This window comes from Scyliorhinus canicula, chromosome 17, assembly GCF_902713615.1.
Source record: "Scyliorhinus canicula chromosome 17, sScyCan1.1, whole genome shotgun sequence".
Lineage (NCBI taxonomy): Eukaryota > Metazoa > Chordata > Chondrichthyes > Carcharhiniformes > Scyliorhinidae > Scyliorhinus > Scyliorhinus canicula.
Genome location: NC_052162.1, coordinates 16,782,098 through 16,798,586, shown reverse-complemented (window position 1 = coordinate 16,798,586; position 16,489 = coordinate 16,782,098). Strand labels below are relative to the sequence as shown.

At 42.4% G+C, this 16,489-nt stretch overlaps 1 protein-coding gene across 2 annotated transcripts in view; it reads left to right on the top strand.

The window, feature by feature from the left end:
• The window catches only part of mtm1 (myotubularin 1), a 111,534-nt gene that overhangs the window by 25,162 nt on the left and 69,883 nt on the right, over positions 1–16,489 (top strand). For both annotated transcript variants that reach the window (XM_038774205.1, XM_038774206.1), the window contains exons 3-4: positions 1,479–1,533; positions 1,799–1,893. In XM_038774205.1, the coding sequence (XP_038630133.1) occupies positions 1,479–1,533; positions 1,799–1,893 (150 nt within the window). The remainder of the gene's footprint in view (positions 1–1,478; positions 1,534–1,798; positions 1,894–16,489) is intronic.

The following is a 16,489-nucleotide window of genomic DNA, read 5'->3' as shown; positions in this document are numbered from 1 at the left end:
TACAAAGCACAGCCTGTCAGAAAATGTAAATGTTCATTATTCCTTTGAGTGGCTCCTTAACTATTCTACTTTTTAAAGTGCCCAACTAAATAGTTTAGGTGACGTTTTAATTTTATGAACTGGGCCAGACAATATTTTTACTGCTGGGTAAATGTGCTGCCTTTTGTGGTACTGGGTACAGCTGAGGTGGGAAGGTACTCGTGTATTATCCTCATCGTTCCTCTGCTTCAGAAAGGAGGCTGAAAACAAATTAGGCAGGATCACTACTGCTGTTTGCTGTCTGGTGACTCCTGCTGGAAGGTGCAGGTGGGTTGGTGTTGGGGGAGAACAAGATTAGGTTTGGCTTTAATGTTCTATAAAGTTTAATAGCCTATTAATATTGTTAGCCTAGACTTGAGCATGAAGAACCGTCATTTGGATGAAGTACAAGATGATTTAGTGTCTGAAAAACTGTACCCCAGAACCAACCTTGAAAAGCGGAGAGACAGAATGGGTGATTGAAGTAAGACCTAAACGGATCATCAGAAGGAAAACTTGTTTGTGAATAATCCCAGGAATTATTGCAGGATGAGAACAGTCAGCAAGGCACCATTCTTAAACTGCAGAATATGAGTTCAGAAATAAAAAGAATGTGTTGGAAATGCTCAGTAGCTCGGGCAGCATTTGTGGTGAGAAACAGAGTTCATGTTTCAGGCGCGTGACTTTTGGGATAGGCTGATTGAGAATTAGTCGGATGAGATTGACTTTAGTTTATATGCGCTGTAACATTGAGGATTTAAAAAGCAGTAAGTAAAACTACAGAGATGATATAAAGTTTTTTCCCTGACTGTGGGTTCCAGTTTTATCACTAATTTAACTTTCCTGGAAACATGAAGTATGGATTGATTTATTTTAACCTGTGTGATTTAATTATGTTAAATCATTTCATAGAGACTCTGTGGAGGCTTTAGAGGGTTCTTTGGAGGGTAAACTAACCAAGAAGGAGTGTGTCTATTGTAATGGGACTTTGGCAAAAAGCAAATGGCAACTCCTTTCAAAAGTAGTGTGTTACAGGGGCAGCACGGTGGCACTATGGGTTAGCACTGCGGCCTCACGGTGCCAAGGTCCCAGGTTTAATCCCGGCTCTGGGTCACTGTCTGTGTGAAGTTTGCATATTCTCCCCGTGTTTACGTGGGTTTCGCCCCCCACAACCCAAAAATGTGCAGCGTAGGTGGATTGGCCACACTAAATTGCCTTTTAATAGGAAAAAATGAATTGGGTACTCTAAATTTATATTAAAAACAAAAGTAGTGTGTTATTCTAAATGTGAATCATTGAATTTGAGCATCTGTAAATTTCTAGGATGTTCCTGTAATGTGGTCTGTTAATTGTGTAGAATAAGCAGAACTAATTACGTTTAGTAATCACTGCAGCATAAGAATATTTGATAAGCACACCAATTCATTTACAAGATTAATTGGGCATTTATTTCTTTTCAGGCACAACAGACAGAGGAAGTACCACTATTAGCAGGAGAAGATGTTAAAAGTAAAGGTAGGACTGCATTAACAGTCATTTTGACTGCAAATAATCAATTTTGTTTGCCTAGTATGGTAATCTTAAGATCTGAATATTAAGCCTTGCATTTTAAGGAATTTCCCTGATCAGAACAACTGCATTCACAGTTTGCAATATGTGTATTAATCATTTAAAAAAATCATATTTGCAATCATTTGGGGTTAAGAAATATTGAATAGAAATTTTTTTTTTGTGTTGCTAGCTTCTAATAGCTAATGAGTCGTTTATTCTTGCTTCATAGAAAAGGATGTGATCTACATTTGTCACTTTAATGGGCCTAAAAAGGGAGTGGTGTATATTACAAACTACAGACTTTACTTTAAGAGTGTTGAACTGGTAAGTTCTGATTTTTATTTAACTTTTCAGAAAGTGTTACATTTTTGTATTCCACTGTGGTGAATGTTACTGTCAGTCCATACCTTCATGCCTCAAGTTCAATGGTCATCACTTCTTTGCCTTTCGCTCTTTACTCTCACGAATATTCTTTGTCACCAGTTCCCCAAAGCTTACGCAGAAATCTCCTCCTCCTTGGCTGCATCCTAAAAGCCCCAACTCTTAATGCCAACAGCCACTTTCCTGAACATCTCAAATTTTATGAAGCCCAACTTTAATCAAGACTTGCATACTGTATCCACAATTGTGGAGACTATTTGTACCCCCATCCTACCAGTTTTTGACCTTTACAGCCCTGAGGTTCCTGACACATGACGCTGAATTAGATTCCAGTGTTCCCTACAGCTCTGAAATGGTTTTCCCCCACTAGCCATTTTTCACAAGTATGGGCAGTGACCATTGCAAAGCTATTTGACTGTGGAAGGCAACACTTGGAAGGCAAACACATGCAAGCTCAATCTAGTCTTTGTGCTGTGTACAGGTGGGCCCTCTATAACCGGTCACTGGAAGTAATTAAGAGGGGGAGCTCTGGCTAAGGTCAGCTGATTCAACAAAGACTGGAACTTGAATAACTTGCCTTTAATAGTACCTTTCACTGAGACAACATCAGGTTTTTTCCAATATGCCTAGCAGAATGAAATATTAGGATAGGCGGCCAGAAGGTCAAAGGGGAGCATTTTAATGAAGAGAGGAAAGTGGGAGAGTCTGAGGAAAGAATTTGGGTGTGGACTAAGGCACGGGCATCAATGGTGGGGTGAGGGAGATTTTAATATTTTTCAATGACTACACCTAATAACTGCTAATTAATTATTTTCCTTCTCTTTCACCATTCATCATTTTTTTCACTTCTGATAATGTTCAGATACATGGCCTCCAGTCTTCAGCTGTGAAATTAGACAAAAAAAGAGCTAATTACTGTGGATGCTGGAATCTGAAACAAAAACAGAAAATGCTGGTCAATCTCAACAGGTCCGACAGCGTCTGTGGAGAGAAAAGGGAGCTAACGTTTTGAGTCTGGATGACTCTTTGTCTGGATGACCGACTCAGTCAGTCTCTTGTTTAGTGTTTTCCTCCCCTTATTCCCCCCCTCCCCCCCCACTTTTTGTTCTCAATCTCTTCTGTATGGTGCTGAAGTAAACTTGACAGGAGCAATGGTGTAAAACCACTGGGTTGCCCAAGTGGCCATTCTCCATGTCTGGTTTCAAACAGTGTGTGTGGACGGACTGACGGGGAGAATCATTATCCATAAATACGCACTCTTTAGCAAGGGTCACTCTCCCTGCAGGATTCACCTTGATGGCAATCGAGTGGAGACACAGATCTAAAACTGAAAACTGTAGGAAGGAACCGCTGGAAGTAGAAAATTTGCATTTGATAATCTGAAGCAAGTTGATTTACCACCTAGTTCATTCATGCTTGCAACAGAAGGAAACTAAACTGATCACAGCTGTTTTGCTCTTCCTACTTTGATGTTTAACACTTCATTACTTCAGTTATTTTGAATTGGACTTCCTGTCTAGTTAAAAACTAGTTTTAATTTTGAACTCAAGTGCGAGGATTATTTTTCAACTCGTATAAAAGCAATTTTGTGTTGGTTTAAATGTTAATTGAGTTATGCATTTGTACATATATTTTTTGGAGATATGTATTAGCACATTGTCAGTTCCATATTTGGACATGCATAATTTTTATTTTTAAGGTCATCTTATGTGGCAGGCATCTTTTGTGCGTTTCCCAAGGGAGCCACTGATTGTAGCATATGGCTACACTCAAACAATTTGGCAGTAAGTTTAAAAGTTTAGGAAAATCAGGTATTCTGAAAGTTTTGCATAGACTTGGCTTAATGGGCATTTTAATTCAAAAGTTGGTTTCTTGTTCCAATGATTTAGATATGGCTATCCACTGAATACTTGAATGCTAAAAGTTCAAGTTCAGATTGTGTCACTCTTGGCAATGCTTATAGAATCCGCACAGTGCAGAAGGAGGCCATTCAGCCCATCGTGTCTGCACCGACCCTCCGAAAGAGCGCCCTGTCTAGGCCCACTCCCCTGCCCTATCCCCGCAACCCTAGCTCCTAACCTTTGTTGTTCCTTTATCAAGCTTTTTCTCTTTCTATACCGATATAAACTTTTGCAGTCAGTTTCTATGTTCCCCGCTAGCTTACTTTCATATTGTGAAATATTGGTGGTCTCGTGTGATGTAGGTTTGCATCTCGTGTTTATAGCTGACACAGTACTTCAGAATCTCTTGTAGCATGTATTAGTGCATCTGGTGTAACTACTAACCGGTATTGGATTAATGTAGTTGGTAGCTGATGCTTGGTATCCACCATTGTACATGCAAAGACGTGGCAGCATTGAATACAGCGCAGGGTTTGTCACAGTGGCATTCACTTACCTCCTTTGAAATAAATAAAACTAATACCAGGTGTCTGAGAGATGCCTCTAACTATTCGTCCAACAGCAATCCTGAAACCAAACCTTGATTCCATAGAGTCTACCTGTAGCTTTATCCCGAAACCAAGCCCGTACTACTGTGGTAGGAGTTTTTCTGTCGCTGGTTGGAGGTTGCGGGGGGAGAGAGAGGAGGAGAGGAGAGAGTGAAATACAGTCCAGTTCAGTAGATAGATAATATAATAGAACTCCAGCACAATATTTCATTCATCAACTGAATGTGATGGATGTATGATAGGGGGAGATGGTGGTGCAGTGGTAATGTTGCTGGACTCATGAGGGCCAGGCTAATGCTCTGGGGACATGGGTTCAAATCTCACCATGGCAACTGGTGGAATTTAATTTCAACGAATAAATCTGGAAATAAAAGATAGTCTCTGTAATGGCGACCGTGATAACTACCATCAGTTTTGGTTGTTTGTACAAAAAAAAACATCTGTCTGACTAATATCCTTTCGAGGAGGGAAATCTGCAGTCCTTACCCAGTCTGGCCTACCTATGACACAACTCTGAACTGGCCCAGCAAGCCACTCAGTTCAAGGACAATCAGGGATGGGCAAGTAATGCTGGCCAGCCAGCGATGTGCACGTTCCATGAAAGAATTAAAACAAATTTCTGTAACTTCACACTTCGGCTTGCTGTTGACGTCAGGGTGCACACATTTATGTTCCTCTCAAGTATAACGGGGATTGTCTCATTCGGATTTCTTGTTATGAATAGTCACCAGTGTGGAAGTGAGTGGAAAAAGGTGGAAGCGCGATTTTGGTTTCAGAAATTCCAAATACTAAAGTGACTAACAGTTGCATAGAAAAAATTAACCATGGTTCTATTGTAAGTGTTCTGAAAACTTGGGGGTTTCCAAAATGGATGGATTTTATTCAGTAATGCAGCAAATCCTTGTTTAACACCGCCCCGTTTTAACGTTTCGCTTTAATGCCAGTAAGTTAATGGGACCTGTATTCTCTTTGTGTAGTGAGAGTCATTTTAACATCATCTCATGCGTGATCTAATTAGCGCCATTTTGGAGTGGTCTCTCCCCTACCCCGGCATCTGTGTTGTAGCCTTTCTCCTCTCCGATCCACCTTCTTGCTGAACCTCCTACCTTTTGACACCTTTCACCACTTTCATCACCCAGACCTGCGTTCCTGTTGAAGATCCAGATCTGATCTGAAGCCGGAAAATGCGAGTCCCGATGATGCAAAGTGCGACAATCCATGTTTTATTTTAAATGTTCCTGCTTCACTGCTCTTCTCTTCAGTCCTCGCTCACAGCTAGGGTTCAGGAGAGGAAAGCGGTGAGAGTCGGTGAGTGGGTGGTTCGGCAAGAAGGTGGATTGAAGACGGGGGGGGGGGGGGGGGGGGGGGGAACTGTTACTAGGGGACGGGGGGGGGGGAGGAGGAGGAGGAGGAGGAGGAGAAGAAGAAGAAGGTGTCGAGGAGGCCACTACTCTGGTTGGGGAGGGGAGAGACCTCTGCGGTCATGGAAGGGGACAATCTCCAGCGACCTGGAAGGTCATGGAGCCTGGTTTTCGGAATCGGGATCCGCGTTGAGCAGGAGGTGTTGCGAGTAGAAAGTTCCAATTTTTTATTTTTAAACTTATTTTATTTTGAAAGTTATTTCATTTGCCAATGTGGGAATTTAGCAAAGTTAAATGTTTCAACATAAGGGGCGGCACGGTGGCGCAATTGTTCGCACCGAGGATCGGGTTTGATCCCGGCCGTGGGTCACTGTCCATGTGGAGTTTGCAAAGTCTCCCTGTGTCTGTGTGGGCCTCACCCACACAACCTTATCTGTGCAGGGTGGGTGGATTGGCCACGCTAAATTGAAAGAATTGGTGCTTTACATTTATAAAACCGGTGGCACAGTGGTTAGCCTTGCTGCCTCACAGCTCCAGGGACCCGGGTCACTGTCTGTATGGAGTTTGCACTTTCTCCCCATGTCTGCCTGGGTTTCCTCCGGGTGCTCTGGTTTCCTCCCACAATCCAAAGAAGTGCAGGTTAGGTGGATTGGCCATGCTATATTGCCCCTTAGTGTCCAAAAGGTCAGGAGGTGTTATGGGGAAAGGGTGGAGGCGTGGGCTTAAGTAGGGTACTCTTCCCAAGGGCTGGTGCAGGCTCAATGGGCGAATGGCCTCCTTCTGCAACGTAAGTTCTCTGATCCTATGAAACAAAAACATTGGAGGATATAATGTTTTGCTACTTGTTTTTTTTCTGATAAGAAAGGCTGTACTGAACTTTACTGCAATTTAACATGGTTTTCTAGGGAACCAGTGTTTTGCTTGAAATCGTGATTTTCAGGAACACAATCGCAACTTTAAGTGAGGACATACTGTATTAGAATGGTGACTGAAAATTATACATGGGGCTGTTAGTTTATCTAGAAAGAGCGATCGTCTTGATTAAGCTGCAAAATCTTTGATCTGCTCTTTACTAATGTAAACCCGTAGATTTATTCAATCTCTGCTGCGAGCAATATTGTTGGAATTCTATTTCAAAATCCATAAAGTGGAGATGCCAGCGTTGGACGGGGATGGGCACAGTAAGAAGTCTTACAACACCAGGTTTAACAGCCATAAAACCATCGCTTCTCATGCCTTTTGGCTAAGATGAGCGTGACTTCAGGTATAATGCCTGGATCTGGTATGTCTCTCTTGTGGGGACCATGAATTGGATTAAATTTGAATTGGTTTTTGGAGCAGGCAAGGAGCTGGATTAGGGGTTTGCCCCAGTCCACACTCTGAGCTCTGGCTTTGTAACTCTGTTAAAGTAATAAAAGCCATAAAATCATGTGAATATAAATAAATGTACGATGGTAATAGTGTGAAATAAAATTGGGTGAAGCAGTGTTTATGGAAAGAGAAACATTTACTGTTTCAGGTCTGTGCCATTTTGTCAGAACGTAGCAATTTCTTTACCGACGAAGGGACCTGAAATCCCTATTTCCACCTGCAAATCAGACAAAACGTTACCAATCTGTTTTCCGATAAAGGGTTCTTGATTGATTGATTTGATTTATTGTCAAGTGTACCGAAGTACAGTGAAAATTGTTTTTCTGTGGCTGAGGGAACGTGCACAGTACCTACATAGTAGACAAAAAAGAATAATCAACAGAGTACATTGACAAACAGTGATTGGTTACAGAGTGGAACAAGGGGCCAAACAAAGCAAATACCTGAGCAAGGGCAGCATAGGGCGACGTGAATAGTGTTCTTACAGGGAACAGATCAGTCCGAGGGGAGTCGTTGAGGAGTCTAGTAGCTGTGGGGAAGAAGCTGTTCCTATGTCTGGATGTGCGGGCCTTCAGACTTACCTTCTGCCTGATGGAAGGGTCTGGAAGAAGGTAAAGCCTGGGTGGGAGGGGTCTCTGATAATGCAGCAATCGTCACAGGAAGCAGCGAAGAGCATCACACGCAGCTGGTTCCCATTTGTTTAACATCTCTTCCAAAGGACAGCTCTGCTGGGAAGCACGGTGGTGCAAGTGGTTAGCACAGTTGCCTCACGGAACCGAGGTCCCAGGTTTGATCCCGGCTCTGGGTCACTGTCCGTGTGGATTTTGCACATTCTCCCCATGTTTGCGTGGGTTTCGCCCCCACAACCCAAAAAGATGTGCAGGGTAGGTGGATTGGCCACGCTAAATTGCCCCTTAATTGGAAAAAATGAATTGGATACTCTAAATTTATCAAAAGAAAAGAAAGAAAGACCGCTCTGCCAACACAATGACACCGTCTCACTGCTGCACTGTTTTTTTTTAAAAGATATTTTTATTCTCCGCCTTTTTCACATTTTCTCCCGAACTTACACCCACCAACAACAAACAATAATCAAAAACAAATATGTCAAACCCCATAACAATAACAGCGATCCCATCCTCCCACCAACCCCCAAACATCACCCCGCACGTTAACATAAACAAATGACAAAAAGGAATCAGGGGTTACCCATAGTCATCGTTAATATACACAGCCCCCCCTCCCCCACCTTCCCACCCACCCCCCGCCAACTAATGTTCGATGCTGCACTGTGTTCTTGTCTCTGCAGTGGGGCTTAAACTCATAACCATCTGATTCAGACGCTAGCCTAGATTCTGTGCTCGTGTCTCTGCAGTGGGGCTTAAACTCATAACCATCTGATTCAGACGCAAGATGTTGCCAACTGAGTTGCGAAACTACAAATACATGCAGCATCGTAAGCTTTTAGCTCATGATATTTTAAATACTAATCCACCTGTCCTAAAGTGAGATTACAGACACGTGCAGTAGGTGGGAAGGCTGAAGGCTCAGTTCTATTTTTTGGACATACATTTGCATTCCATAAACGCTGATTTTAAACTATTTCATCAGTTAATGTTGTTTATGTTGCTCCTATGATTAGTATTCACTACACTGAAAACACAATCAACACAAAAACATTCGGAAACAAAGTATTTGGCAGTGACCTTAATACTTAAGATAAGGACACAAGATAAATTCTCTTATTTGGAAAGGGAAAAAATAATTTTGCAGGGTCCCCCAGAATATATTGTGGCTACCTCTGGGATAAGAGCATCCTGCCCTGACGAGTTCTGGGTCGTTAACTCTGTTCCTTCCTCCACAGATGCTGCCTGACCAGCTGAGCGTTTCCAGCATTTACTGTTTTTATTTCAGATGGTCAGCATCTCCATGTTTTACTTTTAGAGAAATCAAACTTCCTTTTTCAAATCTGCTAAAATGTTGCAGTCTTTTGCCTTTGTATCTCTAAAAACTATCTGAAGAACATTGATGTCCAAATTCTGTATATGTCAGCTTGTCATAAACCTCGAGGCAAACCTTTACAATCTTTATCATGTGGGTTTTTTGGTTTTGTTTAATTAAGCAGTCACAAGTTTCAGGAAATTGTGCAGTCCCTGAAATGGCCACTCAATGCTTTACACACTGACAAATGGTGACAGAAAGTGACAGATAATCTGCTAAAAACTATACTGTAACATCGATACATTTTCTCCTTTCTCGTTCTCTCCTTTGGGGAGGCAGTGATGTGGTGGTATTGTCACTGGACTAGAAATCCAGAGTCATGCTCTGGGGACATGGGTTTGAATCCCACTAGGTATTTGATTTCAATGATCAAAAAATCTGGAATTAAAAGTCTAATGATATCCATGAAACCATTGTCGGTTATTGTTTAAAAAAAAACATCTGGTTCACTAACATTCTTTAGGGAAGGAAATTTGTCGTCCTTACCTGGTCTAGCCCATGCTGGGCCGGCCAACGATACCCAAATCCCGTGATCGAACAAAGAAAGAAAAACTTGGGTTTGCCAGAATTATGGTTGAACACCGTTCTGCATCTCCTTAGTTCAGTCACCCGTTCCTCTTCCAATCTTGCTGTATTTAAATCTCTCTTTCCAGCTGGCCTTGGGCTTTCCTCTTCTGGAGACAGCGCAATGCCAGTGCCTCTCTGCCTGTGACCCGGGTTCAATTCCAGATTTGGGTGACTATGTGGAGTTTGCATTTTTTCCCTGTTTCTGCATGCGTTTCCTCTGGGTGCTCCGAAGAAGTCCAAGTTAGGTAGTTTGGCTATGCTAAGTTGCTCCTCAAGTGTTCAAAGATGGTACAGGTTGTGTGAGGTTACGGGGACAGGACACGGGAGTGGGCCCGGGTATGGTGCTCATTCAGAGTGTCGGTGCAGACTCAATGGGTCGAATGGCCGCCTCCTGCGCTGTAGGGATTCTGTGATTCTTCCTGATAGTCCGATCCCCACCCCACTAGCCTCACCATGTTTCTCTTGCTCTCTCACTGCAACAGATAACTCTTTGTCACTGCTACTTTCTTCAATGCTCCCACCATCTACACTGTCTCCCTGTTGTGCCGGTTCCTAATTTTAATAATCTTTATTGTCACAAGTAGACTTACATTAACACTGCAATGAAGTTACTGACAAAAGCCCCTTGTTTTTTCTTATTGCTCAGCACATCCATCTCATCGTCTACATCTCAATGGTATCCAGTCATTGTTTCTCCCTTCTTGATACCCAGGTTTCAGCACTAGCTAGCAAGCTTAAGTTGGGTGCTCTTTCCAAGAACCGGTGCAGGCTCGATGGTTCGAATGGCCACCTACACTGTAAATTCTATGATTCCAAGTCTAATCTCAGGACTGTCTTGTAGATTTTTCCTTTCAGTTTCATCGATAATTTTCTATCACTTAACACTCCACTGCATTTCTTCCACTTATTTCAACCAGAGCATGTTCGTTGCTTAATTTCCATATTTCCACCTCCTGTCATCAGTGACTCCAGCCATAGATCCATAGAATCCCTACAGTGCATAAGGGGGCCATTTAGCCCATCAAGTCTGCACTGACCCTCTTAAAGAGCATCCTACCTAACCCACCCCTATCCCCGTAACCCCATCTAATTACATCTTTTTGTACACCAGGGAAAATCTACCATGGCCAATCCACCTAACCTGCACTTCTTTGGACAGTGGGAGGAAACCGGAGCACCCGGAGGAAACCCACACAGACACTGGGAGAACATGCAAACTCTGCACAGATAGTCACCCAAGACTGGAATTGGACCCAGGTCTCTGGCGCTGTGAGGTAGCAGTGCAAACTACTGTGCCACCCATTTGAGACTACTCACTTTCCCCAAGTCTTCACCCATTATCCTTATACCTACAACATCAATACAGTATAAGCACTTAAATTTGGGGATGTTTTTATCAGGATTTCTAGAAGCTATTTTGCTACTTATCCTGTTTAAATTTTCTTTTATTTCTCATGTACATGTTGCACATTTTAAAAAAAAAAAAATCCCTGTCTTTTTTCTCCAGTAAGTCTTTATCAAAGTAAAGCAAAATTGTTTTTTAATTGGCTAAGATATTGGTTTAATCTTTCTTTAGTCAATTACGTTTCATGTTTAGTTAGAAAGTTTGACCTGGTTGCATCATTACAAGTAGGGATTAAACATTGGAGATGATTTTAAAGTGCCTCTCGTGTCCAATTTAGTTTCCTAGTTAATGACCCAGGGTCTGATGGTACAAGCTCTCATCAGTAATGCTGCAGGAGCTAGGAAAATGTTAATAATCGGATTAAAATTAGCACTTCTCTGCATTTTGATTTGGTTTGAGCTCCAGCAATTGATACTCTAAAAGTAGTATTTTGTGCCTCAATACGTTTGCAAGATTGACTGTACTGAACACTTTCTGTTGCTGATGTTGTTTGTAATGTAACATTTCACTTTCTTGAGGGAGGAAATGTGGAAGAAAAATAAGAATGAAAGCAATTTAAATTGGACCACTGCCTATGCTACTAAAATACGAAAAGAGCTCTATGCTTACAACACATAAATACACCATAAGCTGACGTGTAGGCTCCTCCGCCAACTCCAATAAACATACTTTTTTCCTTAATTAGAGTTCTGTTTCATACTCTATTTGCTGCTGCCCAGGATTAATCTGACTTATTGTCCTGTATTTGGTTTTGTTCTCGTTTGTCATTTTTAATTTAATTCCCACTCTTGCCTCATTTTCTAAAGTGGTCATTCTGTCTGAGATAAAGCCGCACTTTAGAAAATTGCCCAAGGAACCATTCTTTGTGTGAACTGAGGTAATCATAGCTATTCAAACACAGGAAGGTGACTAAGCCCAGTGTTTTGACCTGATGTCCACTTGCGGTTTTCCAGAAGCATAAAATGATGATTAGGGGAATCCCTCCCCCTTACTTTGCTGGGATGGGGATTAAAAAAAAATTCTTCTATGGGATGTGGGTGTTGCTGGCTGGGCTAGCATTGTTGCCCATCCCTAATTACCCTTGAACGGAGTGGCTTGCCATGCCAGTTCTGAGGGCATTTATGAGTTGACCACATTGCGATGGGTCTGGAGTCACATGTAGGCCAGAACAGGTGAGGATGGCAGATTTACTTCCCTGAAGGACACTAGTGAACCGGATGGATTTTACGACAATTGGAAACTACTGTTTGGCCATCATTAGATTTTTGTTTAACTTTAAAAAAAATTAAATTTAGAGTACCCAATTATTTTTTCCAATTAAGGGCAATTTTAGTGTGGCCAATCCGCCTATCCTGCACATGTTTTGGGTTGTGGCTGTGAAACCCATGCAGACACGGGGAGAATGTGCAAACTCCACACAGACAGTGACCCAGAGCCGGCATTCGAACTTGGGTCCTCAGCGCCGTAGGCAGCAATGCTAACCACTGTGCCACCGTGCTGCCCTTGTTTAACTTTTTGTGTGAACTCAGGTAATCATAGTCTTTCAAACACAGGAAGGTGACTAAGTCCAGTGTTTTTACCTGATGTCCATTTGTTTTTCCACAAGGGAAAAATTATCATTTTTACCATCTGCCTTGTGATTCGAACCCAGGTCGGCAGAGCATTAGCCTGGGTCTCTGGATTACTAATCCAGTGATAATAGCACTGCGCCATTGCCTTCCCACAGAATCACAGAACATACAGTGCAGAAGAGGCCCATCGGGTCTGCACCGATGCATGAAAGACACCTGACCTGCCTGCCTAATCCCATTTGCCAGCACTTGGCCCATAGCCTTGAATGTTATGACGTGCCAAGTGCTCATCCAGGTACTTTTTAAAGGATGTGAGGCAACTTGCCTCCCAGGCGGTGTGTTTCAGACCGTCACCACCCTCTGGGTAATAAAGGTTTTCCTCAAATCCCCCCTAAACCTCCTGCCCCTCACTTGAACTTGTGTCCCCTCATAACTGACTGTTCATACCCCTCTTAATCGTGTACACCTTGATCAGGTCGCCCCAAAGTCTTCTCTGCTTCAGCGAATACAACCCAAGCCAATCCAACTTCTCTTCATAACTTAAATGTTCCATCCCCATGCTCAACCCAATTAGAATGTTCATACAAGATAGCCCTGGTTAAAGTTGAAAAATTAGGGTTAGGCCAGGAATCTAATCCAAGACTTTACTCGTATTTTTAGCTCTTTTCTATGCCATGCAATTGTGTGCCCTCGCCCTAATCCAGTGCATAAACAGATCTGACATTTTGAAGGACCATATCTATAAAAATGTTCTAGCTCTTAATATGCATGAAATGATCAATCTCTACATTTAAGATAAGTCCATAGTGAGCTTTTGCTTCAGCGAATCGCAAGAAAAGTTTTTTTGGAGGAAGAAAAACTATTGTTTAAGTTGCTTCCTCTTCTGGGTTTGGCCGATAGGTGGTTTGGCAATGAGACAAGTGCGTGAATGACTTTTTCATTTTTAAAAGCTCAATACTTTTTCACAACAGCACAGACAAAAGTACTGCTTTAACATGTTTGAAACTGGGATGTTCAAGAAATTGTAAGTGATGTGCAAATCTGGGAAGTATTGAAATTGCTCCTTGTTCTGGAATGTTTATATTTATTCAGGGTAGCTGTAAACATGAACAGCAAACCATAATATCTGAAACAAATAATCATGTTTGCAAGAAAGATTTTGATCCAGTGGAATGGTTTTTTGGAACAACGTGTGTTCTGGTGTTTAAGGTGTATTATATATATTTTTTCTTTATGGTGTATTATAAGCCAAACTAAAATCAAAATTTATACGAATGCCACGAGTTTAAAGTTTACCAGAACTTGCTGATCATATCTATCCTGAGCAAAATCCTGCATAGTCAGCCCCTGAATATTCCCATGGGGGCAGTAAGGTAGCACAGTGGGTAGCACTGTTGCTTCACAGCTCCAGGGTCCCAGGTTCGATTCCCGGCTTGGATCACTATCTGGGCGGAATTTGCACTTTCTCCCAGTGTCTGCGTGGGTTTCCTCCCACAAGTCCCGAAAGACGTGCTGTTAGCTGAATTGGACATTCTGAATTCTCCCTCTGTGTACCCGAACAGGTGCCGGAATGAGGCGACTAGGGGCTTTTCTCAGTAACTTCATTGCAGTGTTAATGTAAGTCTACTTGTGACAATAAAGATTATTATTATTATACTGCCTGAACAGCAGCATCTGGAATGCTGTAATGAGCTCCATGAATAGCCTGACTAAATGCCTTGTGTTGCTAATGCAGAAACAAATCTCCAATTCTAAAATGGTTCTAAACGAACGGTTACACTGCAGCTTACACTGCGTAAATACATCAAAAGCTGGCACTTCGACATTTTGCTCCTATCCCCTGCTATTAAACTCTAGAGGGGTGTTAATTTCCTTCTGCAGTTTCGCTCAATTGGCCATTATTCATTCAAACCAAGAGTACCCACAGGCTTTTTGCTACTGAAGAAATTGGTGCACTCTCCTCCCTGGCTTTGCCTGGCATGCACTTCCATCATGGATTGCTTGGCAGTGATCGTGCGACGGTGCCAAATCAATTTCTGCTTCGCTAAACAAAGCTAAGACTAATTTCTACTGCTATGCTGCTCCCACATTAAGACCAGATAAGTGTGCAGGTATGTAACTATCCTAGTCTATAGCTCAGGGGCCGCTGATAAAGCTCACTGAGCCGTTTGAGGAGTCACATTTGCTCAGGTCTTATATTTTAAATGGAAACTTATTCAGATGCCTCTTTTCTACTCCTTCACAAATAATTGACAGCATCAACTCAAGGGCACAAACCTACAGGCTTATGTCCATCTGAGAGTTACATGGCCATAAATGTAAAGTCTGCGGTATGAGAAAAATCATGGGAATGCCTTCAGCTAACCTATTAAATTAGCATGAAGAAATTGAATGGAAGGATCAAACCGATTTTCCATTATTAGTTTTGCGGCAGACCCAGTGGCTTTTAAGTCTCTTTGCTTCTTCTCTTTGCCACTTCCCACATGATGCAAAAATTCTCTCCAATTACTTATTTGATAGGTGTACCTTCCAATGTGGTTCTATACCATACAGAGTGGGAAAGTGCATTGGTTTGAATCCTGCACCGAGTAAACAGATAGCATAGAAGTAGCTATAATTGGTCTCAGCCCATGTTTTTTAAAATCTGAATAGTAAACCCAGCAAACACCTTGTAGGCTGAGAAAATGGCAGATCTGTTTATGCCTCTTCTAAGTTCACACTCTCTATCCCAACAACCCAGTTTAATGAGGTAAATAATGTTTTTTTCAACCGTGCGACTGATAAAGGGATGGCGCCACACAAAGGGAGCAACGCTGGATTAACTCACTGATTTCCTTTTCCCTCTGTACAGGCTTCCAGAAGTTCCAACTTTATTTTATTTGATAGTTATAAGCAGTCAGCAGGTCATTCAATGAGTGTAGAAATGTTATGGGTTTCTCCTTGTCATTATTTTTTAAAAAGAGTCTATTGATAAGTGGAAGAACTGGTCCAATCACAATGCGAATGGTGTCCAGTTATGAGAAGGTGCACAGGTCAGAAGGTGTGCATGCACAGGTCCATGTACCTGCGACAATTCCAATTGTCTCTCTGCACAGGGAAGATCACTGATTGGACAAACCAGCTTGCCGACCGTACAATATCTTCCAGACCGCATTTGAGAACCTTTGTGTTGGAGTAAACTTGGGGGTCAGTTAAATTGTGTTCTTGTGATTTGTGGGCTGAATTGTATGGCCCATATCCAAGCGTGGTTTCAGGTATGTGTGTGTGGGCAGGCGGACACTGCAATCGGTAGCCTGTCCACTAAATAATTGATTGGCAATTGAGCTTGTTAACAAGCCAGTTAACCCAAATGTATTGCCCATCTGTAGTTGCTTTTGAGAAGGCGGTAGTAAGCAGCCTCTATGAACCACTGCAGCCCCTGAGGTGTTGGTAAATCCACTCTGTTGTTGGGAGGGGATTTAGGGATTTTGACCCAGTGACAGTGAAGGAACGACGATATGTTTCCAAATCAGCATGTTGAATGACTTGGAAGGGGACCTTCAGGTGGTGGGTTCCCAGGTATCTACTGGCTTTGTCATTCTAGATGTTAGTGGTTGTGGGTTTGGAAGTGGATCCTGCCTCAGAAACCGTAGCGAGATCCTGCAGTGCATCTTGTAGATGATACCCACTGCTGCCATTGTTCATCGGTGATGGAGGAATTGAATGTTTGACTCCAGTTTTGCTGGGGCTCCTTGATCCCATGCTTAATCAAAAGGTGCCTTGACGTCAAGGGCAGTCACTCTCATCTCACCTCTCGGAGTTCAGCTCTTCTGTT